We start from the raw sequence: 27,162 nt of genomic DNA, 5'->3' as shown, positions 1-27,162 counted from the left end.
CAAAGCAAAGAAAGTTGAAGCATCTTTAAAGATCTTTAAGCCCATAATTTGAGCAAAGACAATCATCGCAGATAGATACAGATCCATTATGAGAGACCGAAGACCATATCCATGCTAATTTCATGCCGAATTTCATTTCATTATGTAAACGAAATGAAACCAACACAAATATCGGATTTGGAAGCGTATAAGCCAAATAAACTGAAGTTTTACAGTTAAATTAAGATGTAATGGAGAGTGGGGGATGAGTGGATGGGAGATGGGTGATGGGTCTCAGGGGAGGACAAGGCCCGGCATGTGTGTCAAATGCGTCCAAAATGTTAAAATTCATCCCAAAAAATCGAACGCCAACAGAAACTAAGAGATAAAAATAACAACAACAAAATGCAAAATAAAACGGCATTAAATTATAAAACAGTTTTGCCTGGCAAACCGGTCGCAAGTCGAATAATAATCACATAAGAACCGGATTGGATTTAAGAACCGTCCGAGCCGTCAGTCCGAGCTGGAACCCCCCTCGAATTCGGTCCCCAGACATCCACATCGACATCCATCCACCAAACAAGCTGCTTTGCTAAAGGTTTTATTGAGCACTGAAAATATCTGATTAAATTTTGTAATTGCCATGAACTGTACAAATATTTTGAATTAATATTTTGTCATGTTACAATCTGAATTTTAATTGAATTATAGAACTGCCAGCTAAGATTCCAGAAATTAGTTATATTCTTATTCTTATTATTCTGATCAAAAAACTTATACAAATTCCAATTTAAAAAATGTCTTTAAATATTCCTAATAAAAGTTTAGTGGCATCGGAAATTAATTTAAATTTCAACTTGATGGATGGTTCAACAGCGAAATCAGACTGAAGATTGAGATCTGCGAGAGGTCTGTCCGAGAGGGACACGTAGATGTATGTATCTGTATCTGCGAGAGGCAGACTTGACAAGCGTGGAGCATGCAGAATTGGAGCCACTCGGAGCCAAAACTTTGTAATATTTATAATAAACAACTCAACGCCGCTTTTGGGCTTTCGGCCAAAAAGGGAGATGAAGTGAAGCCCGAAAACTGGCCCGAAAAAGATTGCCAAAGTTATTGCCTGTCGGGCGGCGTGACGGCTGCCCAATCTCGTATCTCGTTTCGTGTTTCCCCCCAACCGATCTCGCTGGCGATGATTATTGGAAGAAGTCTTCCGGAATCTGTCGAGGGGGAATTACTTTCAACGGGGACGTCCGATAAGCAGCCATCGAGCGGGGGGATCGCTAATCACGAGCCGCGGCACCTCCGCTCCATTGATTTATTGGCAAAATTCGAGTTAACACTTTTTTGCCGTTCCTAAATTGAGTTATTTATTCCTCTGTTCCCTGTTCGATGTTCCCTGTTCCCTGTTCCATGTCCCCTGTTTGCTGCTCTCGGTCACGTAGTGTTGCAGCAGGTTGCAGCAGTGGCAGTGGCAAGTGCAACACTTGCAGCTTAGATTTATATTCGTAGATTTTGGCAGTCGTTTTAATGAAGTTCCCTGATTTATGTGCTCATGTGGCACGCTGGAACGATGGAGGATAGATTTCGCGATTCGCAAATCGATTTGGAAACCTAATTGGAGTTTTCTTTCTTTTCGATTCTTTGCAGATCGCTGACGATACCACCCCGAAACCAGCCCGAAATCACCAAAATAGCAGCCGAAAACCCATTAAGAGGTAAGTGTGAAACCAGCAACAACAATCTGATATATTTGTCAAGCAATTATGTTATGTGCGGCCATTTGGCCACTTTTGTTGGCTCTGCAAATCTTGAAAGCAAATATCTCTCGAAGATCGGCTAATGGGCACACGATCATCACGACACATCATTAGAGCCTGGCCAATCGATTTGCCTACTAATATTGCCTCTGATTTCCATGGCAGTCGGAAAGAAGTCAAAGAACAGCTGGCGGAATTCTAAAGATACTCCGCACTCGTACTCGCACGTGTTCCATACATTTGACAAGTTTTCATGCTCCAGTTGTGGCTTTTACGATCTGGTGGGGTGCTTTCTGCTTAACTGCACAGCAACAAGTTTCGGTTTTTGTTAATCAAAAATATGCCTAAATAATGATAAAAGGCGGAGAAACCGAAACATTTACAAATGACACCCAAACACAAACACAAACACAAACGCAGAAAAACATTTTGAAAAAGTGAAAATCTGAGAAAATTAAAAGGTAGCAATGCCACAACGCAAGAAAATTGTGAAGTTTTCTTTTCATTTCGCCCATGAGCACAATTCATGCATGAAATGGGTGCCAAAGTGAAATTGAATTGTCTCTGGGGGGGTTTTTTTGTAGCTGAGTGTAGTCTTGAGAACGGATTCGCTTAAGCGTATGGATTACATTTGAAAATGATTTACAGGAGAGTGAATAAATCATCGTCGAATTAACGTTTACCCCTTTTCCACCTTTTCACTTAGTCATTTATTTCTGCATCGCATTTTTTGGCTGTCTGCAATATTTCTTAATTTTCACGGACTCATCCTCATCCCAGAGCCAGAAAAGTGATTCATGATGTTTGTGGGTCAAGTTTATGGGCAGCTCTTTGTTCGCTTTGCCCCAAATCCCATGAATCATTTGTACGAGAGTATCTGACACCCATTTGGGTCTTGCTCGGATCATTAGCCATTATTTAATTAGATATATATCTGCACCTGTGGCCTGCTGCAGGCCACACTTCACAACTCCATCGGTAACAGAGCATTTTGGCTCAATGGAAATAGAAATTGATATTTCCCCTCCTCATCTGTGTCAACGCAATTCCCAGCAAATAGCCAATTGTTTGTGCCGTTTGTGCTGTCTGTTGTCGTGGCCAGAATCGCAGACAAAAAACGATTTATCTGTTGAACCAACTATGAGACATGAAAGCAGACAAAAGTCGGGCCAAACTTCACAAATAAATTTGTTACAGTTTTTACAGTGCCATTTATTTCCGTTGTTGTTGGGTTGGGATTCTGTTCGATTCGTTCTTGGATTTTTGTCTTGGTTTACAGAAGAAGTCAACCTTTGTATGGAGCCATGATTCTTGATTGAGGAACATCTTTTATAGAATTATGATAAAAAGAAATGCTCTTTCGTTGATTCTATTCATTCACGAACAATAGTTGGAGGAATCCGTAGGGCAGTAGGAAGGAGAATATACTTTCTAAATGCACAAATCATGGCAGTGCCTAAAGAAGAATAAACGTTTTGGGGTTCCTAAAACCCCTAAATGGGCTTTAATTACCAATTTATGTGCAACAGCAGCATCTCCACTTCACTGACGCTTCGTCATCGTCTCCATTCCGCTCCAGCCCCTTCAGCTCCCTCTGTAATCTTCTGTGATGTGAGGGGCTACTGTATGCGTTGTCACAGGCAGCAGGCAGCAGGCAGCTCCTTGGCTGTCTCTCTGCCGGCTTCTGCCTGGTTCTGGCTTTCTGGCCCAGTCATCCTTAATTATTATGATTATCGATGTTTTATGCTCTATAATTGCCCCTGGCTGGGCCTCAATGACTGGCTCTTTTCTTTTTTGGGGCGTCTCTTGGCCCAGCCCGCTGAAATTGCCCCTCTCCCTTGCCCGTGCTGCGGTGTGTGTGAGTGCCATCACATGCGTCGGGGGTCTTTAGTTAATTGATATAATTGCCGAAGGCTTTAGCTAAACTAAACTTTGATTTAGTTTTAGTTTCAGTTTCAGCTTCACGTTCGTTTCCCAAGTCTTTTGTTTTTTTTAGTTTTATATATTTTTTTTGGCATTGTGTGTGCCGCCTGTGATGCATGTTCGTGAATTATGGCAAGGCTTCGGGCCAGGCTAATGAAGCTCCAAGCAGAGCAAAGTGACAGACGAACAGCACAAGTCATAAGTGGCTCACAGTGGCACCGAATGGAGGACATCCCCGCACAAGCGATGGCCAAAGGGAAACCTTTTCAATTAATCTGCGCAGCCACTGTGAGCGGTGCCAGTAGGCAGGGGGAGGGGGCAGGGACTGCCTCCACGTCCATCCGCTATGTCCAGGGCGGGCGTGCATTAACATTTATTATATAAGCCAACAGAGTCGCTGCCACTGACACTGCATCATCTGCCGTTGCTGCTGCCGTGTTGCAATCTTTTAAAAATCTCGCGTACTCATCAACAACATTTCAAAGTGTACGTACATCAAAGTGGACGAACAGCAGCGGCAGCAGCATCGACCCCAGCCTCAGCCCAGTGCCTGGCACAATTCCTGCTCCAGTACCTGCCACAGTCAGTCCCTTGCAACGTGCCCCCAGCCACCGCCTAACAGTTGTACATGGAAGGTGTATCGCATAAAATCACAAAAAACTATCTAAACAGGAAACCCAACAGCACAAGCAACAACAACAATGTCGTTGGCGGCGGCGTCGAGTAAATTAAAACAAAACGTTGTCGTCGTTGTCTGTCGTTCGTCCGCTGTCCGCTGTCCGCTGACGTTCCTTCCACCTAAACTCTGCTTCGGCTCCTCTGCTCCTCCACTGATCCTGCCCCTGAGGTCTGTCCCCCCATCTTCTGGTGGCTGTTTAGATTCTGTTCTTCGTTGGCCGTCCAGTAGCTGATCTACTCCTCCTCCCTGCTACTCGTGCTGCTGCTGTCGTCTGAGTATGTCTGCTACTGTCTGCTGTTTTGTTGCCTTAACACTTTGCACAAATATTATTATGTATTATGCTCTTGCCCCACCCTCCCGATGCTGCCGCTGCTGCTACAGTGGAAGCCAAAGCCGCAGAAGCTTTGATGGATTGCACGTCTGTCGTGAAGAAGTCAACTTCAACTTCGACTCCCAGCCACGAGACTACGGCTACACGACTCCGATGTTGAGTGAAATGGCAGCCTCTTTTTCGGTGTGTGTTTGTGTGTGTGTGTGTGTGTACGTGTGTGCGAGTAGCTTCAGGGACCTTTAGAGGGGCGTGACTGCCACATCGACAGCGAGGAGGGAGAGCAGCCAGCCACAATTTGAAGGTCAAATATGAAGTTTTTGGTTTTTGGGAAAGCCTAAAAAGTTTCGTTTGATTAACATCGAGTTTTGGTGCTGCTCAGCGGAGATGTGGATGTGGATGTGGGACGAGAGCTGAATGTCTGATGTCTGAGCGAGCGCACTTTATGCAAGAGATTTATCTGCCACATATGCAGCATACACACAAGCAGACTCACGCACAGAGGCCTAGCCTCAAATGCAATGCCAAAAGAGGCACAAATTTCGATGGCTATCCAGGGGCAGGGCTGGCCGCGTCTCATCCCCACACACACGAAAAACATCAAAGATCAGAAAATAAAATATGAATTCGACATTGAAGTGCCAGGCAAGGGCATGACACGATACAAATACATAGATACAGATTGATGATAGAGAAAAGCCCTTGGTCTGGTCTGGTCTGGTCTGGCCCCTGGCTTGGGTCGATTGATTAGTCACGCCTCGCGAGAGTCGCTTTGCAGCAGCTGCAGTTGCACATCCCCCCTCGCACCCCACACCCATCCCGAAGCACTGTGTTTAGCACTGCGATGGCAAAGAGCTAAGCAAACACAGATCCAGAATCAGAAACAAATAAGAATCGGAATCGGAATCCGAATCCAAGGCGGCAATTAAGCGGCGGCCAAACGAGTCTAACAATGGAAACACCAAACCAAACAGCCAGCAGCCCAGCAGCCAAGCCCGAAGCCAAAGCCAAAGCAATAAAACACTAGAGCCAGCACCACATGTGGTGGCATGTGGTTTGAGGCAGTATGCAAACTGCAAACCGCTGGAGAATCTGAGCCACAAAAGCAGCAGCAGGTGCACACAGAGATCCGACTGGCAGCAGCCTCAGCCTCAGCATCAGCATCAGAAAAAGCAACAAGAGTTTACCATAATCACAATAATTTTCAACTCAACTGGACACAAGTGGCACAAACGGAAACAACAGAACCGAAGCCAAACCTCAATAACTGCAGGAGAATGTATCTGGATGGAAGTGGAGGGGAGAGGAGAGCAGAGAGAGACAGGTGAAAGCGGGAGCAGGGGGCACTCAAATTGTTGATGAATGTGGATCTGTACAATGGAGAGGGAGAAGGAAAAATAAGATCAGGAAAAGGAGAATATGAACGCAAAGACGGCATAGAGATTGGATGGATATCCATGAGATACTTTAAATAAAAGCCAATAGTTTGTAGTTCTTTGGCATAGTTTACTTTCTCTCAAGCGGTACTCCCCGCAAATGGTGTCTTCTGCATCCTATGAGCCCTGAGATACATTCTTCTATAAGTTTCCCCCCTTATCACAGCTGCACTTTGCTTTGCTTTCTGTTCCGTTCCTTTCCTTTCGTTTCCTTTTCTGCTTTCATTCTCGTTCTTGGTCTGTTCTTCCGATTCGTTCTTGCCCATTGTGCAAAGCCATTATAAAGCCACGTCAAGTGATTGACATGCCACATAACGGGGCAGGCAGCAGGCAGCAGGCTGCAGGCAACTTCCCCAACTGACTCACATTATAAAGCCATAAAAATAACACCTTTGGCCAGAAGCAGAGGCAAGGGGAACGAACATGTTGCATCCATCATTGACAGGGGGGATGCCGATGCCGATGCCGATGCCAATGCCACACGCAGCGATCGACAAGATACAAAAAGACCCACAAAAAACCGAAGCAAACTAATTACATGCCAAGTAATTTTAATACCCACAGAAGAAGAAAGAGGCAGAAGAGAAGAAGCGGCCCAGTGCAATGAGCACTCGCACAGCGGCAACAGCACAGCGCAGCACAACACAGCATCAGCACAGCATCAGCACCAGCATTGGTGGCAGCAACAACAAAAACACGTAATGTGGCAGGCAGTCAACAAAATGAGTAAAAGCCGAAGATATTTATACTCTTGCAGTGCGATGCGGCGATGGATCTCTCTCTATAGTGTCGTCGTTTGGGCAGCCAAACATCTGGCAAATGTTCCGATACCCTCTTCAAGGGTACGAGGGTATATGCAACAAACAAACGACAGCTACAAAAAGTGGTGCAAGTAAACAGCATGAGGGCCAATGGACTCCCAGCAGTAGCCGTGTCTCATCATTGCAACCAAGTCAGTGTTTGCTGCTACTGCTGCTGCTTCTTCTGATGTTGCAGGCACTCATGTGGCTGCCGCTGATGCTGCTGCTGTAAATGGCCAACAACTCGGGCTTGACCCATGGGGAACATCTGCTCATGCTGCTGCTCCTTCTCCTCGGTGTGGAGTATGGTATGGAATGGATATGGATGGGTGTGGAACAGGAAGTTTGCTTCGCTAGCTTTGATATGTAAATTGTGCCAAATCAATGCGGCAGCCGAAAGCAGCACTCCCCCCAGCACTTGAATCCCAGTTCGAGCCTGCCGCCTGTTGCCTGCCGCCCAATGTGGTAATTAAAATTGCTGGCAGATAAAAACCAAAGCAACATTAGTATGCAACTCTCACTCGGAGACAGCAACAGTAGTGGTAGCAGTGCCAGCAACCGATGTCCATATAAGCGGCGACTGAAAAGAAAGGCCAACGTTCAGTGCTCAACAAAACAATTTACCAAGTTTGGCCTAAACGGCCAGTGACAGTCGAGATCCAGTGGCAACAGCAATAAGCAACGGCAGCAACAATTGCAACTGTTACGGCAGCAACATCCTCATAGCGTGCATAGCAACACGTGCGTTTGCCTTTTGCAACAGTGGCAGTGGCAACAACTGCAGCAGCATGGAAAGGTGCTTGGTGCTTGCTTGGCCCAGGCACCAGACTAACTTTGAAGTTTTTCGCGCGAAATTTACTAACGGCAAAGGCAAAAGCAGCAGCAGGAGCAGCAGAAGGAGGAGCAGGAGCAGGACCAGCAGCAGCAGCAGCCACAAGAAGCAGCAGCATCAGCATCAACAACAACAAGCAGCAGCAGCAGCAGCAGCAACTAAAACGCGCGTGCGCAACATTTGCCACAAATGGAGTTATCAACCAAATGGGTCTTCATCGATAAAAATTGATGAAGCTCTGGTCTTCTCTGTGCTGCACTGCACTGCACTGCACTGCACGGCCACTGCCACTGCGGAGGCAGCAATTTTCCAAGGAAATTGCTTTCGCCCCGAGTGGAGTGACGCATACGCATACGTGACAGTGGAAGTGCGAGTACGGGACATATTACGCGTGTGCGTGTACTTGTTGCAGATGCTGTTGCTGCCTTTGGTTGGGTGACTTCTTGGAGCTTGTTAGTGTGCTTTCAGGTGATTTGTGTTCCTGGCTAATGAGCAGCTATCGGGGAAAATCATCGATCGATCAGTTATCGCGGAATCAAGCTATAAGGAAACTCTGAGGAAAACCTCTGATAAAATGTCAGAGTTTGAACAGACTGAAAAGTGAAATGTGACAAATCCACTCTAGTCCCCAACTGTATCTGCTGTATCTTTTATTGTATCCGTATTTATTGTTTTAGTGTCGTGGAATTTGTCGCTTCATGTGTTTGCCTGACACACAAAGTCATTGAGGTGTCAAAAGTGAGTTGTGCGCTGCATTGGGACATTGGAGCATTGGAACAGCCATTGGGTTGTTGCCCAACCCGATGGACGGATGAGCGAGACATTGTCTTGGCCCGTAGCTTCGAAACGATGTGGCAATGTGGCACCCCGTACTAATGGATAGCATAAAGATCAGCATAAATATGTTGACAGAGCAAAGCAAACCTCAAACCCCAATCCCAACCTCTCTCCCGGAGGATTGCTCTTGTTGTTTGCCTTTCACTTTTCATGCGGTCTGTGTTCTGCCTCCCGCCCGAGCCGTTTCGAACTTCTGAGAGGAGTTGCAGAGATGATCTAGAACCAGATGAACTAGAACTATGGTAATGGTCAGTGTTGCAGCTGCAACGCATCGTAGGAATTTCCCGTGTGCATACACGCCACTCGTACATTCTGTAGAATGTGTATGTGAAGAATAATTGAGGTTCATGCGGTTCATGAGCATTCCCCGGTAACAGTCCGATCGCATCCACCCCGCTTCAGTGGAGTCCAGTGCAGTCCAGTCCAATGACTGCTGCCTCCTGCTGCCGTCATACATTAGCTAATGACAAGCCATGAAAGCTGTGGCACGGGTTGAACAACCTCTAAGAGCAACAGCAACAACAGCGGCAGCAACAACGGCAACAACAGCAACAGCGGCAGCTTGGAATGAAATTGTCATTTCAGAGCGCGTTCAGAACAAGTTCAAGGCATAATTGCCACAAGTTGCAGCAGCAACAACAAGAGCACAACAGCACTCGTGTGTAATTGTCGTTGCGGATCAGTGGCAACACCTGATTAAGTGAAGCATCACATCACATCACATCACATCACATCACATGACAATGATGTTGCCTGTTGCATCACATGTGGCGTCTGGTGTTGAGTTACCAATCTGCCGGCACCAACAGCAACAACAAGGATATGGCATCCTTTTTGTGGATCGCCTGGCTGTCCACAGGTCTGTCAACGGGCGCAACACATGTGGAAGCAACATCAACAGCAGTGAAAGTATAGGCTTACAGCCCCCCCCAACTGTTGTTGCTCTCTTGGCCATCGTTAAACAGTTATTTTTGGGCCGAGGAATGGACTGGAGTGGGAATCACTTCAAGTTTTGTTGTGGGTGTGTGTGCCGCGCACCGAATTCATAAGTGGAAATCTGCTGTTGCCTCTGTTGCCTCTGCTGCCACTGCTGCCTCTACCACTGCTGCTGCCGTCGTCTCTGCACCAATTGCAAAATTGTTATCTGCAATTAAAAAAATTACATGTACGTGAAACAACAGTGGCAGCAGCAGCACCAGCAGCCGTAACGACAAAGTGGCGTCCAGGTCATCAGCAGCAGCGTTGCAACATCGTTGCTGATAGCATTGATTAGAACTTTTGTCCGCCAGCCCCTTCTTCGCTTCACTTTTCGTTTTTATTCAGCGCTTGACAGTGTCAGTGTGCATTTCTGTGTGTGTGCGTGTATGTGTTCGGGCAATTTTCCACAAAAACGAGACAAAATATTTAATCATCTCATGGACAGTGGAATGCACAAGCGAAAGAAGCAGAACCAGACGTTGAAACGACGTATATCCCAAGCAGCAGAACTTTTCTAAATATACTCAAAATATATCTGCATATGCAGAGATATTCTCTGTGATTGTGAATATGAATATCTCTAATCATCTAATCTGTAATCATCCGACAGCAAACCGATTAATTATCCGATATATGTACATGTACATAATATGATGAAAAAACACCGAACATTTGAACATCTGAGGGAAGCTCATCTTCCAAAAAGATACAGTTTTATCAGCATCGATAAACCATTATATGTATACATCGATAGCTTGCTGACATTTTATCAGCAACATTCTGCACAAATTCTCAGCACATGCATCCCATCGTACGGGTACGGGTAACGGGTACGGGTGCAAGTGTGAGGCAAGAAACCTGCATCTGCAAATGCAGAGGCTTCTGCTGTTGGTTGTTGCGTCTGTTGCGGCTGTTGCTGCCGCAGCTATTTTGATAAAGCGCGTAATCGTAAAAACGCTAATGATACGATTTTTGCAGCAATGTGATGATTAAATGTTGCAAACGCTGCAGGCCATGTGCCTCCCTCCTCCTCCTCCTCCTCCTCCTCCCCACGCCATCTTCAGATGGCAATGGGAGAGGCCTTGGCCGGGTCTATTGCTACGACGACGACTACGAGTGGTACTACGGCGTGGACTGGGACTGGGACTGGGACTGGGACTCTCGGCCAAGTGCAAGTCCAAGTCGAAGTCGCGGCTTAATTAGCGTAGAAATGGGCGCAGCCAGAGACATGCATCAAATAGTTGCAACAACAACAGCAGCAAAAGGAGGAGGAGCCGCAGCAGCAGTAGCAGGTTCTGTTCAGTGATCTGTCATTGGGAGGGGCGACTCCGACAACAACTAAAAATAGTTGCACACGTGCATGAATTTTGGACTATTAGACGTAATAGTGGCTGAACGCATCATAATTTACCTTGACATTTAGACCAATGTCTGCGCATGCCAAAGATAATTGCCAATAGCAACATTCAGCAGGCAACAAGAGCAACAACATGCAACAGGCAACAGGCAACAGCATGCAGGCAGAACTATGCAAATGCTTGGCTTACACGCCTGCATTTTGATTATGTTAACTATTTATAGCCGGGCGAGTGTGGCAGCAACATTCCAGCAACATTTTGCGCAGCGCACGGCACACGAGGATGAGTCACAGTTGCAACAGCAACAGCAACAGCAGCATCAGCAGCAGCAGGCACTGCCGCAGAGGGGATAATCATATCGATATGCCTAATTAGCTGGAACAGCGTCCAGTAACTGTTCCACTGGCCAATCCGATATCTCCTTTGGGGACTGGGCAAACAGGTGGCAGAAGGCCTCCTGAAGGTCAGCCACATTCCGCTCTGCAGTACTGCGCGCCCGCGCCCGCGCCCGCTCCCGATCCGGGGCTAGCTGCAACACCGTTCGATTTCTGTGTCTGTATTTTGTGCCGCAATAAAAATATATGTATATCTGAGATTGGCACCCCAAAAAAAGCTGAGTGCTGATAAAAAGGCAAGCAAATGGTACTCCTTGGGTATTGTTTTGATTTCAAAAGACGATAATATGAATTTTCGAATCTAAAGTTCCACATCTATATAAATCTGATGGCAACCATCGATCTGTTTTCAATAGTTTTTTGTACTTTTTTGGGCTACTAAGAACAAGCCGACACCGGCATCAGCAACAACATTAAAACGAAAATGAAAACTGGACGCATGCGCCACAGCCTCGGAGACTGCCGCTGCCACCGAAGCTGACGCTGACGCCGACGCACCATTCAAGGCGGCCGGCGGGCAAATGTTTTTGGTTTTTGGTTTTCGGTTTCGGTTTTGGTTTATGTTTTCGTTCGAGCTGGTCTGCTATGCCATGCCATGCTATGCTATGCGGCGGCTCTGTCTTTGGGTCTGGCTCTGGCTCTGGCTCTGGCTCTGACGCTGGCCCCGGCTCTCTGGCCAACTTGGGGCAACCTTTAAAAGAATGCGGACTTGCCAGTAGTAGACACACACACACACACACACACACACACACTCATACACTAGCAGCAGCACACACATGGATATGTAGGCGCACGGTAGATAGGCCATATCGCAGCATATTTATATGTATGTGTATGTGTAAGCATGTATATGTTGGGTACATAAGGTACATGCACTGAAAAAATAACTCAAAAAGTTTGTGGCAACAAAAGGTAACAACTCTGCTTGTCCCGTGCTGCCCCGTGATAATGCTGCCCCAAGTGGTGGGGTGTTCAAGCAGTTGATGGAATGCTTAAAGTGGGGTATTTCTTGTAAGAGAAATCTATCATTTTGGAACCTTTTTGGCTCTGGGAGATCTTTACACCTTTCTGCCATCCCACCTTTATCCATTATCTATAATGATCCCATATATGTACATATGTACTATGTCCCTAGAGTGCATCCTTTTCTCTCCATTGACTCCCCTCTGTGTACACTTTGTACACTCTCCTTGGCTGCTGAAACTCTTCTGGCAACCCGTTGGGCAATGCCAATCCATTGCTGCAATTGTTGGGGGGATCATCTGAATGTGTGTGTGTGTGTGTGTGTGTGTGTGTGTGTGTTGCCAGGCTGGCACATGCCACAGCTGTGGCAAGCAACCTCTGCTTGTTTACAGGAATTTTACAACTCTGCAGCGGCTATTGCTTCGACTCTGGCTCTGCCTCTGTGGCTCTGATTCTCTAGCAGCACTTTGAAGGAGAGTGGATCACACTAAAAGCCGGGGAAAATGTGGTTATTACTTATTAAGAAAAGAAGAAAAAAGGAACGAGGAACGAGGAACGAGGAACGAGGAACGAGGACGATGCTGCTGCTGTTCGCAAATTAAAATAAAATTAAGTGCACAGAAATATGCGACGGGGCTATCGGCTTAGCCTTGTCCTTGTCCGACTGAAAGGCAGTTTAAAAAATAGTTTAGCAATCGTCAGCCCCGAAGAGACGGAGAGTCACGTTTTCGCTACGCGCCACCTTCCATCCCTAGCCGCATACCCCATCCCCTCATCCTCCCATCCTTCCATACTCCATCGTGTGGAGAGTCCACATCCACATCCACGATGAGATGACGATCGTCATGCGGTAATGAGCCAAGTGAAGTTCTTGGAATCGCGCCAGCGGCGCGTCCTTGAAACTGGTTTCCTCCCATAAACAAGACGGCCATTTGAGCTCTTGGGCTTCCACTTTGACTATAACTCTGACGACTGCGACTGCGATTGCGACTCCGACTATTACTATGACTACGACAGCGACAACGATACTGATTCCAATTCCGATTCCATCTCTGACTATCATACGACGATGGCCATTAAAATTTTGCACTATTAATTAGAGGCACACATCCACATCCACAGGCACAAGCGAAATTTATGGCAACGACCTCGGTGACCAATTAAATGCACATTACGACAACATATTGTTCGGGATCTAAGGTTCTGCCACATCCTCTATAGCCATGGCTAAAAGCGTCTATAAAAATCAGGCAGACAAGGTTCAAAGCGTCTGATAAAATTAGCAAAGTTATGGCTGCACAGTAGCCAAAGCAACCCAAGGAATTGGCGCTGATATCCGCTTCATTGGCCTTGGAGTCCCAGACAGAGACAGTGGTCATGGATTGGACGACAAATAATTGAAATAGCTGAAGATTGATTGCTTAATGATGGTCATATGGCTGATTGAAGGTTCCCTAGGAATCGATACACATCGAGGAGCATGCAAATCATTTACTATTTATAAATGATAAATGGATAGTAGGGGACTGTGTTATCTATAACAAATCGATACACTAAGCCCACTAATCGGAGCTACACCACTGTGCCACACACAGAACATCCCAATGCGTCCCGTCTGCAGATGCACACGCAAATGTCACATCAATTAGCGGAGACTGGGGCTGGGACTGGGACTGGGAATGGGACTGGGTGAATGTTGCAGCTGGCTGTTAACTGTTGACTGTCGTATAAAACATCAAATTAGCTTTGACCATAGCCTGGCTAATTTGAAAAGTACAAGGCAGTTGCCTAACTCCAGCTGTGGTCTCTGCTGCTTCTGATGATGGTTTAGTGCGTGGTTCAGTGCTCGCCCGCCCGTCCACCCACACCCACTCGGCAGCTGTTGGCTGACCTTCAGCGCCCTCCCCTTGCGCCCTGGTTCAATCCATACACTAATCAGAGGCAGAGTGGCAGCGAGTGGAAGTGTACCGCAAATATTGTGTGACACATGCCGCAAGCAACAGTAAACATAAATAAATAATGGTTGAAAACAAAAAGAGTAAGCAGACACACAGTACACACAAATGTGTGCACGGCTTGTTATTTTTTGTGGGCTTTATTGCTGGTAATCACCTTTGAGGCGTTTATTGAACCGATAAGCCAGCCAGCCAGCGATCGGGGGTTCGGCGTTAGCGGCGCCTCCCCTCATTAGCATATGGGGGAAGTGTCTGAGTCGTCGGTGCCGACTGATAAGATTGATAAGCCACTTGTCGCTGCCCTGCCTGTCACTACGATTATACACTCATACAAATCTTTATAGAGAACTATAAATAGATCTATAGAGTACTACCAGTATAGCTGTTGAGCCATAAAATAAATTATTGGTATAAATAGAGCCCATTGGAGATCCTTTACTCGTAGATTCTGAGATTCGTTTGCTTCCGCAACGGAAAAGTGTGATGACTGATGAATACTCGTATGTTGCATATGGAAGTTGGAATGCCACGAAAAATCATGCCCCAGAAAGTAGGAAATCGATCGTTAAGCATCAGCAACACTTTGCATTGCTTTTTTGGCCAATTCCCACTCGAGGCGCCGCCGGAGCTGCAATTTGTGTTAATTATACGCTCCGTTGAACGAAAAAAAAGCAAGGGAATGTCGATTTGGGGAATTGCAGACAAATTTAGGTTTTTGGGTTTTCAGCTTTTCTTTTTGCTTCCCTCCCGAAAATTAACCCACAATTTTGTGTGCACTCCTCCTACAATTGCAGCAACCACGTAGCATGCGTCTCTTCAAAACGCGCAAATCTACGGACACCTACAGCACCTTACAGCAGCCGCAACAGTCGCAGCAGCTACAGCAACCGGAGAACAGCAACAGCAGCAACAATTGTCCGAGCATCATTAGGAACAGCAACAACAGCAGCAAGAGCAACACACGCGCAACATGCAGCAACCGATTGAACAAGAGCATTGTGAGCAGCACCGCGATATCCTCGTCTCTGCCTGATCTGCACGACAAGTCTCCCGTGATGATCCTCAGCTGCACCACGCTGGCCAGCAATGGGGCGGTGTCCACTGCAGCATCGGCCACATCTGGCGGCAATCTGCAACAGCCGCAACAGCAACAGCAGCAGCAGCCGTTACGCACGGCCACGCCCACATGTCTATTAAGCGGACGCCAGACGCCATCGGGCATATCGGTGATGTCGCTGCAAGAGGCCAACACCTTGCACCGTCAACAGCAACAACAGCAGCAGCCCACAATCTATGTGCCCATGCCACAAACGTCGGGTAACACTTCGTCGGCCACACTTCTCCTCAGATACGACAGCAGCAACAGCATTGCCTCCATCCAGCAGCAGCAGCAGCAGCAACATCATGCCGCCCAGTACCAGCAATATGTGGCACAGCGACTGCATGCGGCCTCCAGCAGCTGCCTGTATGAGAAGGGGGCGGCGGCAGGAGGACCAGCGCCAGGACCAGGAATTGCAGGCAGCCACAAGAGCAGATCTCTGACTCCAAATGGTGAGTAGAGAGCAGAAAACAGACAACACTCGAAACACCCCGAAAAACACTGTCCACTAATTTTTATTACGACCCAAACAATATTTGTGGTAAGTGACTGCAATCGTTCAGCTTCCAGTGGCAATCGGACAGCGGAGAGACGGCATCTCCAAGGTAGCCTAGTCCTTCGAGGACACACAGCTTTCTGGCCGTGTGGCTGGGGACACTGTGTAGCAAGTGCGTCGCGGCGTCGTGCTCCTGCATACTGATGAACCATCGACTGTTCTTGTCGCACACATTGAACAGACCCAGCCAATGGCCCCGCTGCTCCGACAGCTCCTGCACCTGCCACATGCTGCAGTTGCTGTTGGCTCCAAGTTCCAGGCGGAGTCCCCCCACGGCATAAAGCATCTCCCGCTCGTGTTGCAAGCACAGCCAGCGGCTGTGCAGGATGAGCCGCATGGAGCGGGGCAGGCTCTGCCACATGTTTTGCAGTTGGGGGCTCCACAGCTCAGGCTGCGGCTGTTGCTGCAGTTGGAGGCGCCTCAGAGTCCTAGCAAAGTCAAAGGTCAGTCGGCCGTCCAGGCGGCTCGAGCGGCGCAGGTGCCAGTAGAATCCCATCCAGAGCTGCAGTTTGAGGGGATTGCTGGGTCTCAGCTGTTCCTGCAGCTCCAAGAGACTTCGCCCCTGCCTCAGAGCCTGCGTCCAGGGCATGTTCCACGCCAGACGCTGCTGCTGCTCGGGCTCCAGGGCGTGGCTCATCCGCAAGGTCCACCAATCGAAGTCCGAGATGCTGCCATTCAGATGGCGGAGCACCAGTCCGGTCAGAGTTCCATACAGATCCCAGTTGAAGGTCGCCTTGGCGGAACCAAAGAGCAGTACGATTCCCATCAGCACTTCGATGGGGGGGAGATGTCCAACCATTTTGGTGGAAAATTGCAATCCAACTGTTCTGAGAATTGTCTTATTCGTTGAGTTTTGGGGACTCTCACTCTTATCGGCCACTTATCACTTGTCCAGCATTATCTCTGGGGACCCTTCCGCTCTGAACCATCCCGCAGAGAGCGGCTAATGAACCCGATTCGTTTCCTTGTTCTTCCGTAGGTCACCTTCCCGACTACAAGTTGGTCACAGCCGTGCCGGTTGTTGTCCTGGACGATGAGCAAAAGCCCGGATCTATACCAGTCGCCGAAATGAGCCAAAATAGAAACAGCTACAGCGGCAGCAGCAACAGCAACAATGACGTCAGCAACAGCTCCACGACTGGCTCCCTCGCCAGCACCACGCGGAACGGTAAGTACTGCCCAAAAATAGAAATATAAATAGAATGAATCCCCAAATCCCTTGGCATTGATTTCCCCCATCAATTGCTGGCTCTGGCGGCGCCTCGATGGCCATCAAAATGGGATTTCATCTGCTGCTGGCGGAGGCTATTCATGGGGGAACTTCCCCATAAATTATGCCACGCTCTAAGAGAGCGTCAGCGAAGAATTTAGGGCTAATGTTAAAGCATATTTTAATTGAAACAATTAACTTTCCATTTTCCACTCCCCATTCGATGGAGAACCAGTGGCGGCGGAGGCGATGGCTTCCGTGTTTAGCGGAGGGGAAATCAGCACAAATCAGTTTGCAATTGTCATCGATACGTCGCGACGTATGAGTCGTATGCGTCGTATGCGGGACTACTCTGAAATACCGTATCGACCCGATTTCGCATCAATGAGCGCCGCTGCCACTGCCGTTGTCGTTGTCGTTGTCGTTGTCGTCGCTGTAATGCGAGCCGATGATATGTCTGCAACTGGAATTTGTATTGTTTCCAGATCGAAGGCAGACGCAGCCAGCCCGCCGGCGCAAGCTGTGGTCTCGCCTGGGGTGGAGAGGTGGAGCTATAAGTGGAGCCCCTGCCACCAAAAAGGCAAGCGACCAAGTGTGACAAAGCCGGGCATTATGCGCCATTTGGCTGCCATTCCCTGCAGTTCCGTTCGAGTCACTTGGGCCGCGGGGGTGCAGTAGTCCATTGATTCTCATAAAGAGTGCCCTGTTATGTGATTGTGGGTGGAGTTTTGGGAGCGACTTAAAAGTGCGGGCTCATCAAGCATTAAGTTTATAGAAAATAGCTACAGGAAGTAGCTTGATGAAAGGTGCGGAAATTATGGGAAAATCAACATCATCTCGATATGCATTGTGGAAAGCGGGCTGTGGTCTTTTCCCGCATCAAGTTTTTTTTGCTGATTTTCACTTTTGCACGACTGTTCTGAAAGACCACTAATGATCTGGCGAGAGTTCTGGCAAACAACAATTCAAATAATGCCAGCAAGCACCTGCTCCCCAGTGCCAGATCTCTACGATCTCCACAGACCACAAAACCGTTTGATGATTGCATCCCCCCCCCCCCTCTCTCTTTCTCTCACTCTCTCTCTCTCACACACACACAGACGTTTGCCGACAAAGCGGTTAAACAGCTGCCGGCCAGAAGTTGGTCGGGGAAGGGACTAGGGGGCACAAGTTATGCCAAGTTTTATCAGGTGCAGCTGTTGAAAGATAAAGATTAATCTGGCAGTCATGTCATCCATCTGTAAGCGTCATTCCACAGCCACAGCCAGAGGCCATCGCGATTGGCATTGCCATTGCCATGTTGCATGTTCAAGCCACATTCTATGGAGGTTCATTGAGCTTAATGCCGCACTTAATTGGTATTAATTAGGGTTTCGCCAAGTGTCTAGTGTGTGGTGCATGTGTCCACCCTCCAAGGTCAATATATTCGAATAGAAGTCATAGAAATACATATACATCATACACAGATATACATATCTGAGCTGCGTAACGTAACTGCAAATTGCTTTCCTTAGAGCAAAAAGATGAGAAATCAATAAGCGCCGACTTTGAAGCCCATTCCCGTTCTCAACCAGCTGTCGGCGGGCGCGCACACTCGAACCACGATCCCCAACATAAATGCTATAATTTTCGATCCAGTTGAGGATTGAGTATCGATTTTTTTTGCAACTCCTACCGATCCGATCGATCCTCCTCTTTGCTGGCGCTGCACGCATGCGCATTTATTGTGGATTATCGCTTATTACATGTTCTTCTTGACTTGATTTCTGTTGCCAAACCGATTATCGATCTCTCATTGCCTCCTCCCATTCCATTCCATTCCATGCGGTTTCCATTCCGTTATGGGCTGCAACTTCTGCCTTGGAAGATTGGGCGAAGGAAGGAAGGAGCTCTGCTCTGCTTTGCTCTGGAATTTCTGGAGCAATCCACATCCATGTACGTGAGATATTATGTTGAATGATTTCGATTCTGATGTTGATTCGGTATGATCTCTGGCTTTGCATACATACCTACATATATGTATATACGAGTATACTCGTAGGTATAGTGTGTATTTTGTATCTGTATCTTTCCCATGGTTTGGCTTATGCCGAATTTCTGATGAATAGCAATTTGGATTGGGGCCTGGCATGGCTGGGCATTCTTTTGTGGTTTCCTTTGATCTCTCCTCTCAAGAAGTCGCCGTTCAGCAGTCCAAGGTCTGGCAACCCTGCCAACAGGCCGCACTATTTCTCTCTCTCTCTCTCTCTCTCTTCCCCCTACCACCGTTCTCTACTTGAGATGCAGTTCTAAGCTGCGGTCTCTGCCGCCTCCTCCTCGTCCTCTCAAATGGTTTTGCCTCAGCATCGCTTGCATGTCAGCCGGCAAAATTGCAACAAAGCCATCTCCGACATGGATGGGGAGGAGGAGGAGGCATGATGATGAGGAGGAGGAGGCATGAATGGAATGGAGCAGAGGAAGAGCAAACGGTTTGAAGCTGTAGCAGGCTCTTGGGGCTGGCGGGCATTTGACACCGTACTGAAAGTTAAGTGGGTGTAGAATTTGTGGCATGTGGCCGGCGGTGACTGCCACAGACATAGACGGAGACGGGGATGAAGGAGGGAGTGGGAGTGGGCTAGTGAGGCTGAATCTTGGAGTGTGGCTGAAGTTGTCATATAATTGATGCCCGCGCGCCGTTTCCTATTATTGTTTAACACTCTGCTGCTGCAGCTCCGCCTCCTCCCGTTCTTCGGGTTGTGTGTGATTGCAATGGTGAAAACTTTAATCAAAGGCGAACTCGGTCAGGCCTTGGGTGGAGTTTGGAGCGGCGGCTGTCAACCTGCATTGGGTCCGCCGCCGCCACAGCCGCCTCATCATCATTCGGTCTTCCAACGCCCACACATGGCCTGTACCTGGACTCAAGGCCTGGGGCTGAGCTGCGGCTATTAAACAACTTTGGCACGAGTCAGCCAAAGGAGTCGGAGTCCACCAGAGATGGGCAAGCAAATGCCGGTTTTTTTTTTTTGGATGCAGTGATTCGCAGCGAAGAAATATCTATAAGTCGTGCTTCTTCGCTTTTAAAGAGTGATATTCAGTGACCTGAGTCACCATTTCGCATCACTGCTCACCCCTCCACCACTCCATTCGCTTATATCGCTGATGAAAATAGTTTTGGAAATTTTATTGGTAGTGCCCGGATAATGCGATTTGAAGTCAATGGCAATGCGATGCCTAAGCCCCCCTCTCCGAACCTCCACGATCATCACCGATCCGAGAATCTGTTGGAGCACTCTCTCTCTCTCTCTTTCCATATGGCGTGCGTGAGCATGTTTTATGCTAATTGTTGGTAAATGCACCATCCTGCCCGATCCCCATCTGGTCATCTCTGTCTTGCGCCAGGCGATAAATATGGCACAAGCGCATAAATTTGTTTATTAACGAGATTTCGAGAGGAGTTTGGAAGTTCGAAGAGCGAGCATCGGATGAATGTGGATGTGTTGATTCCCTGTTTTAAGTGTTGCCAATTGCTGTTAAAGCTGAATCGTTAAAGTATTTTACGACCCTATTAGATATCCATTGGGCAATGGGCAATACGAGTCCATTCCGTGATTGGTTATGCTCTATTAGTAATTGAGGTGTGTTTAGAGCTTAATAACTGCACAGAGAGCTGTAGCTCTACCGATGGGGTTCTAATTCCAATGGAATCTCGATAGCACTTACCTACATGTACATTCGTATAGATAGTATCACGGTTGGGTGCCTCAGTATGCAGAATGAGTGTTTAAGGTTTTATGGTGTTAAGTGAATGCTGGAGAAACGCAGAGCAAGACTCGTTACTCGTTTCTTCCGTCGTTTCCGTCCTTCCGCAACGTGTCAAAAGGCTTCAACGTCAGAGGAGGAGTTCGAAAGATCTTTGAAGCCGACCTCTAAGTGTGCTCCCACAGAGTGTGTGCAACCACAATGGGCTCGCCTCCATGTAATCCGATGCGTTTTTCACCAACAACAGGCACGTGGCATGGTGCCCGACCACAAGACAAGGTACAGAGGGGATGTCCAAGGGACACAATCCATATACGAGTATTGATGCCTGGACACAACATTTCTCATCTTGTGACACGGCCTGTCACTGTCACTGCCTCCCTGCCCTGCCTCCCTGCCACTGCCTCCCCGTCCAATGTCCACTGTCCACAGTCACGGCTTGTGGCGAGAGAGGCGTCGAGATTTATTGAAGTGTTATAATTAAGTTAGAAATCGCTTTCTGATTGCACGTCCTCTGTTTCCATCCTCAATCTCCATCTCTAATTGCAGTGTTCACCTGGGGCAAGCGCATGAGTCGCAAACTGGATCTGCTGAAGCGGAGCGATTCCCCCGCGTCCCACAAGTCGCACACTGATCTGCGCAGCCTCTTCCACTCGCCAACGCACCACAAGAGCAGCAGCAGCAGCTTCTCAGGCCCTCCGGACTCCAAAGCATCCCCGTTACCAACTGGCGGCTATCAGAGCAGCAGCACTTTGAAGAAATGCAAATCGGGACCCATTGAGACCATCAAGCAGCGTCAGCACCAGAATCTGCATCAGAATCACCAACAGCACCAGCACCAGCAGCATACTCTGCAGGATAGCACCCAGAGCGCTCACTCCACGCCCACGCACCAGGTACATTACCAGGCGGCGGCACGCCCACAGAAGGCCCTGAAGAACTTCTTCCATCGAATCGGGTCGACGGGCATGCTGAATCATCGCTCGCACAATCTCCTGAAGGCCTCGGAGGCGGCACAACATGCCGCGCCGGCAGCGACGACGCTATACAGGAGCAGCTCCACCAGTCAGTTGTCCAGCTCCTCCTACATCAAGTGCGACGATCCCACCGAGGGCCTGAATCTCCAGCGGGAGCAGAGGGAGCAGCGCGAACAGAGACTCCCCCGAATAGCCAGCCTTAAGTCCAGCAGCTGCGACGACATCGCCAAAGTGAGCAGCTGCCTGACGGCTAGCAGCAGTAGCGGCAGTGCCGCCGTCAGCCTGGGCTCTCCGCCCAGTGGAGGAGGCAGTGCCGCGGGCACTGGCACTGGGGCTGGGTCTGCTGCATCAGCACCATCTGGGGGATGCGGGGGGGGCCAGCAGGATGCGTCGCGTCGCGGGGCCTTTCCTTACGCCTTTCTGCGCTCCCGTTTGTCGGTTCTGCCGGAAGAGAATCACGGCTCGAGTGCCGGGCACCTGAAGCACCAGCAACACCAGCAGCAGCAGATGGAGCGACGGGAGCAGCTGCACCAGGAGATAGTCACCATCCTCAGTCGGTCGCCGCTGCCCCACCGCAGCTCCCCCGAGCAGCAAATGAGCAGATGTGCAACGGATGTGTCACGAAACGACAGTATCACGTCCAAGGACTGGGAACCACTTTACCAAAGATTAAGTAGTTGTCTGAGTTCTAACGAGTCCGGCTACGACAGTGACGGGGGGGTGGGCGGCGTTGGAGGGGTCCGGCCGGGCAATAATCTGAGCATCTCCGGCGGAGATACGGAATCTATTGCCTCGGGCACCCTAAAGCGCAACTCTCTAATCTCGCTCAGCTCCTCGGAGGGCGTCGGAATGGGAATGACCGCAGGATCGGGTATCCGGAACAGCAGCATCTGCAGTGCGCCCGTGTCCCTGGGCGGCTACAACTACGACTACGAGACGGAGACGATACGCCGCCGATTCCGGCAGCTGAAGCTAGAGCGCAAGTGCCAGGAGGACTACATCGGCATCGTCCTCTCGCCCAAGACGGTGATGACCAACAGCAACGAGCAGCAGTATCGGTATCTCATCGTGGAACTAGAGCCCTACGGCATGGCCCAGAAGTGAGTATTCATCGGATTCCCAAAGAAGCATTCTCTAATTTATAATTTGCAATTCCTAGGGACGGTCGTCTTCGGCTGGGCGATGAGATTGTGAATGTGAACGGAAAACATTTGCGGGGCATCCAGTCCTTTGCCGAGGTACAGCGCCTGCTGAGCATCTTCGTGGACAACTGCATCGACCTGGTAATAGCCCACGACGAAATCACGACGGTCACTGACTTCTATACCAAAATCCGCATCGATGGGATGAGCACACAGCGCCATCGGCTGAGCTATGTGCAGCGCACCCAGAGCACAGATAGCCTGGCCAGCATGCAGAGCCTCCAGCTGCAGCAAGATGGAGAGCGGCAGGGGCAGAGGGAGCCGGAGAATGGGGGTGAGGACCAGTGCGATGCCCGATCGATAGTCAGTGTAAGCACACTGCCCACGCCAATGCCCCTGATGCAGCACCGACGGAGCTCTACGCCCCGCCACTCGCTGGACGTGAGTGCGCCGGAGCACGAGCTGTTGCGACGACGGGCGCGCAGCTCCTCAGGTCAGCGCTCTAGCTTGGTTCTAACACCGACACCGCTCTTTAACAGCAGCAGCAGCAGCTGCTCCTCCTCACCTAACCACCACCACCAGTCGAGCGATAATCTCGACGAGAACGTGTCATACACGCCCGTCTACGCGAATCGAGCGGCTAGCGTGTGCGTGGCCTCATCGCTGGCGGACGACGAGAAGTGGAAGCTGCTGGCCCGCAAGCGGTGCTCGGAGGGCGCCGCCCTGCCCCCACCCGGGTCGCCCGGTGGCCCCCAGCAGCAGTTTGGCCAGCGCACCCACTATGCCCGCAACTCGATTAACTTGGCCAACTCGCACTACCGCTCGTTGCGGTTCGCTCACTCGCGGCTCAGCTCGTCACGGCTGAGCCTGTTCATGCAAACGCCACCTAACAATCTAACCGAGGGAGTGGGAGCACCCTCTAGCCCCCAAACAACTGCAACAACTGATCTCACTAATAACCAGACGCAGCAGCAGCCGCAGCAACATCCACAACAACACCACCAATCACTATACATCAAGCACACGCCAAAGAGCGTCTCACTATCCTCGCCTAATCCATATCTTAATGCCTCATCTCCACCAGCCTCGGTATCAGCGGCAGGATTGGGAACAGTAGTAGTCAATACCGGATCATCTCTGGCACCTCCTGTCGCCGCTCTAATGCATCATCGCCCATCGCTGCCGGTGGCCAAGCTAACCATTCGCGACGAGGAAATGGCCGAGGTCATCCGAGCCTCCATGAGCGAGGGTGAGAATCGTTAACCCCAAATAACCCTAATGTCGTCAATTGGTCCTCATACAAAGTAGAGAACTTTTATTGATCAAAGATCCATTCCATTTTCCAGGCAGTGGACGCTGTACTCCAAAGACCATTACATTCTTCAAGGGTCCGGGGCTGAAGTCCCTGGGCTTCAGCATTGTGGGAGGACGCGACTCGCCCAAGGGGAATATGGGCATCTTTGTGAAGACAGTTTTTCCATCGGGACAGGCTGCAGACGATGGCACCTTGCAAGCGGGTAAGTGTGGAAGATCCAATCAAATTGAAATTTCAATATCTGAATATGTCCCTCCTACAGGCGATGAGATTGTGGAGATCAATGGCAACTCTGTGCAGGGCATGAGTCACGCCGAAACCATAGGGCTATTCAAGAATGTACGAGAGGGCACCATTGGCCTGAAGATCTTGAGAAGAAAGTAAGTAGGAATCTACAATATATGAAAGAGTTCTAACTAAATAAATGTCTTTCTTTTCAGACTGCAGAAAGCTAAATCTATGGGCACGTAGGGCTTGCATCCTGCTCATAGTAGAACCACTAGTTAATAGCTAATAGACCGTTTTTGTTTTTGGAATCCCATACCTGGAATACCTGAATCTGGATAACCTGCTTTGTTTAAGCAAGTTAAATGTAAATTTCAGCAACTAACTTCTTTTTTTTGTTATCGTACAAAGAACTATTTATATAGTTGACTCTTATAGGTACTAGAATCCCATAATATAGTATGTAAGAAATTGTACGGAGTTACAATATAAAATTATTACCTACCTAGACTATGCTAAGCTTCGTAACGTTGTACAAGTTCATGAATATAAATATATTTACTTTAGAAGTCTAGTGGACTATTATTGGAGCTGTTCTCTGCAATAATTGCCGCTGTATAGGCAAGAAGTTGCGTGCAGAGAAAAACGAGTATTTTAATTTCTAGCATAGAAAAAACGTCGGGCGCTATATCGCGGGCAAATAGGGCCAGATGGGCGAAAGATTGCACTATTAACGAAGCTGGGCACTTAAAATTTCGATATGAATCATCTTTCGTAGTTTCCTAATTTAAAAAACAAATTTGGTGCACATATATTGTAATTCTTTGTGACATAGGTATAATGATTCAGCTTTCATCCTTGACTATCAGTCTTTGCTTTTTCACAAAGTGCTCTATGCGATTCTCCAGGCTCTCTGCAAAAAGATTCAATTAGCTTGTTGCGAAAATACACACTGTGCAATTTCCGGAAAACACTCACCACAGCGTTTTCGCTCTAGGAGAGGCTGATATTCCCGCGGTTTGACAGAGTCCTGTAACAGGATGACCTGCGCTGTCACACGTTCTTTTATGTGGTAGTTTTTTTCCAAGAGGTGCTCCAGTTGTTGGAGAACATTTCGTATCATAGTGCTCTTCACACTGAACTCCGTCCACTCGCATTGGATGTTCTCGATAAGCTTCTCCAAGTTCTCTTCGTTGTAAATCCAACTTGTAATATCTTTTTCCTCCGCAGAACTTTCGGAGCTTTCCACATCCATTGCGGAAGTGTCCATGGCCTCGTCATCCTCAGCACCATCAGCGGGAAGGTTTAATTTCCTCGTCGTCGTGTCTCGAAAATTACAATGGAACAGATTCAACGGCAAACCAAGAGCGGGTGTGTACTGAGGTTTGCACGGATTAGTTTCCACATCGAGAAGGTCGCTGACAATACGAGGCAGCTCCCTTCGCTGTCCCACGAGCAGCAGCACGGCCATGATGCATCTTATCTGATGCCAGAGGAAGGCATTTGCTTGGATCTCCAGATAATACATATCATAGCCTATTGATTGACGAAATCAATGAAATCCTTAAAAATGAAATAGCAGAGCCTCATATATTTACCTGAATTGTTTAACATTTCCACGCAGGGCTCAACACGAGCTGCCTGTAGATTCCTTATAAATTTCGTGACTCCATTGTGCACATCCATTTTGCAAAAGTTCCTAAAGTCAGAATGTCCAACCAGCAGCTTACAGGCTTCCCGCATAGCTTCAATGTCCAGGTCACCCTTGGGGAAGTAGTAGCGATAGCTACGCGAGGTGCAATCAAAGCGAGCACTGTATACAGGGCTCCGGAGCGGCATCCACGCCACACATTGAATGTTCTTGGGCAGCACCCGGTTAAGAAGGCCACAGTAGTCGATTTCGGATGACAGGGAAGCAGGCTCCAGCTGAGTGTCAGGCGTATGTTTGCTGCGCAAATCTATAGAAATCACCTGGCAGAAGGCGCTTACTTCCTTGTCCGTGCGTCCACAGCGATGATAGTTGGATGTGGCACGGGATTCGATGAGACAAGTGCGCGTCAGGGCGCGAAACAAATGCGACTCTGTTCTCAAACAAGACGAAATAATGCTAATTGGTCACAAACAGAAATAGACCACCCACCAATGGTATCGTTGGAATCCTCCTGGCAGGCGAAACCCTGGTAGTCCCATCCAAAGTAGGTCAGTTTCAGCAAAACATGACGCTGGTGCGCGCTGAAAGGTGAAGTTTTAGTGCAATCTCGCATTGAATTCTTCAATTGGGGGCCACTTACATACTCCAATCGAACTTACGTTGCTTCTTAACCTTGCCTGAATGTGTCGTTGTCTCCTTGGGAGCTGTAGCGGTGGCCGCCGTCTCTTTACCCAACAATTCTGCATATTCCGCATTACTTCTATCATGCTCCGTTAGTTTCTTGTGCAGAAGATTTCTCAGCTGAAAGTTGTACGCCTCCAGTTGGACTATTTTATCAATTAGCTCCGTTTGACTGAGTTCTCCCAAAGCCTCTCGCGACAAACCCTTTTGGCGCTTATTTATGACCACCTTTCTGTCATTTGTTGCACTCATGTTGTCCGTAAGTAAAAAGTAAACAAAACGGCACGTGCGATTTGGCGATTGGGAGGAATATGTAACATAGAACTTGAATTCGTCAGTATA

General features: G+C 48.5%; 3 protein-coding genes across 6 annotated transcripts in view; 1 reads left to right on the top strand and 2 right to left on the bottom strand.

Moving 5' to 3' along the window:
• Positions 1 to 25,054, top strand: part of a (arc) — a 40,918-nt gene extending 15,864 nt beyond the window's left edge. For all 4 annotated transcript variants that reach the window (XM_033378776.1, XM_015185336.2, XM_001362022.4 and 1 more), the window contains 8 exons: positions 1,633 to 1,700; positions 15,021 to 15,777; positions 16,861 to 17,049; positions 21,379 to 22,906; positions 22,966 to 24,197; positions 24,295 to 24,465; positions 24,526 to 24,643; positions 24,704 to 25,054. In XM_033378776.1, coding sequence (XP_033234667.1) covers positions 15,033 to 15,777; positions 16,861 to 17,049; positions 21,379 to 22,906; positions 22,966 to 24,197; positions 24,295 to 24,465; positions 24,526 to 24,643; positions 24,704 to 24,734 — 4,014 coding nt within the window. In that variant the 5' untranslated portion in view covers positions 1,633 to 1,700; positions 15,021 to 15,032 and the 3' untranslated portion in view covers positions 24,735 to 25,054. The remainder of the gene's footprint in view (positions 1 to 1,632; positions 1,701 to 15,020; positions 15,778 to 16,860; positions 17,050 to 21,378; positions 22,907 to 22,965; positions 24,198 to 24,294; positions 24,466 to 24,525; positions 24,644 to 24,703) is intronic.
• LOC6899106 (uncharacterized) lies at positions 15,823 to 16,716 on the bottom strand. The gene has a single exon (XM_002138987.3). It carries the CDS (start codon positions 16,678 to 16,680, stop codon positions 15,844 to 15,846), a length of 837 nt encoding a protein of 278 aa, XP_002139023.2. The 5' UTR covers positions 16,681 to 16,716; the 3' UTR covers positions 15,823 to 15,843.
• A 181-nt stretch (positions 25,055 to 25,235) lies between the features above and the next one.
• On the bottom strand, positions 25,236 to 27,161 carry LOC4805700 (tRNA pseudouridine(38/39) synthase). The gene is made up of 5 exons (XM_001362021.4): positions 26,780 to 27,161; positions 26,629 to 26,720; positions 26,087 to 26,569; positions 25,467 to 26,024; positions 25,236 to 25,401 (listed from the first exon to the last, which is right to left on the bottom strand). Exons 1-5 carry the CDS (start codon positions 27,070 to 27,072, stop codon positions 25,334 to 25,336), a joined length of 1,494 nt encoding a protein of 497 aa, XP_001362058.1. The 5' UTR covers positions 27,073 to 27,161; the 3' UTR covers positions 25,236 to 25,333.
• Between the last annotated feature and the right edge of the window lies 1 nt (position 27,162).

The sequence above is a fragment of the Drosophila pseudoobscura genome, chromosome 3 (genome assembly GCF_009870125.1).
Source record: "Drosophila pseudoobscura strain MV-25-SWS-2005 chromosome 3, UCI_Dpse_MV25, whole genome shotgun sequence".
NCBI classification, from domain to species: domain Eukaryota; kingdom Metazoa; phylum Arthropoda; class Insecta; order Diptera; family Drosophilidae; genus Drosophila; species Drosophila pseudoobscura.
This window is presented reverse-complemented; position numbering and strand designations above follow the sequence as displayed.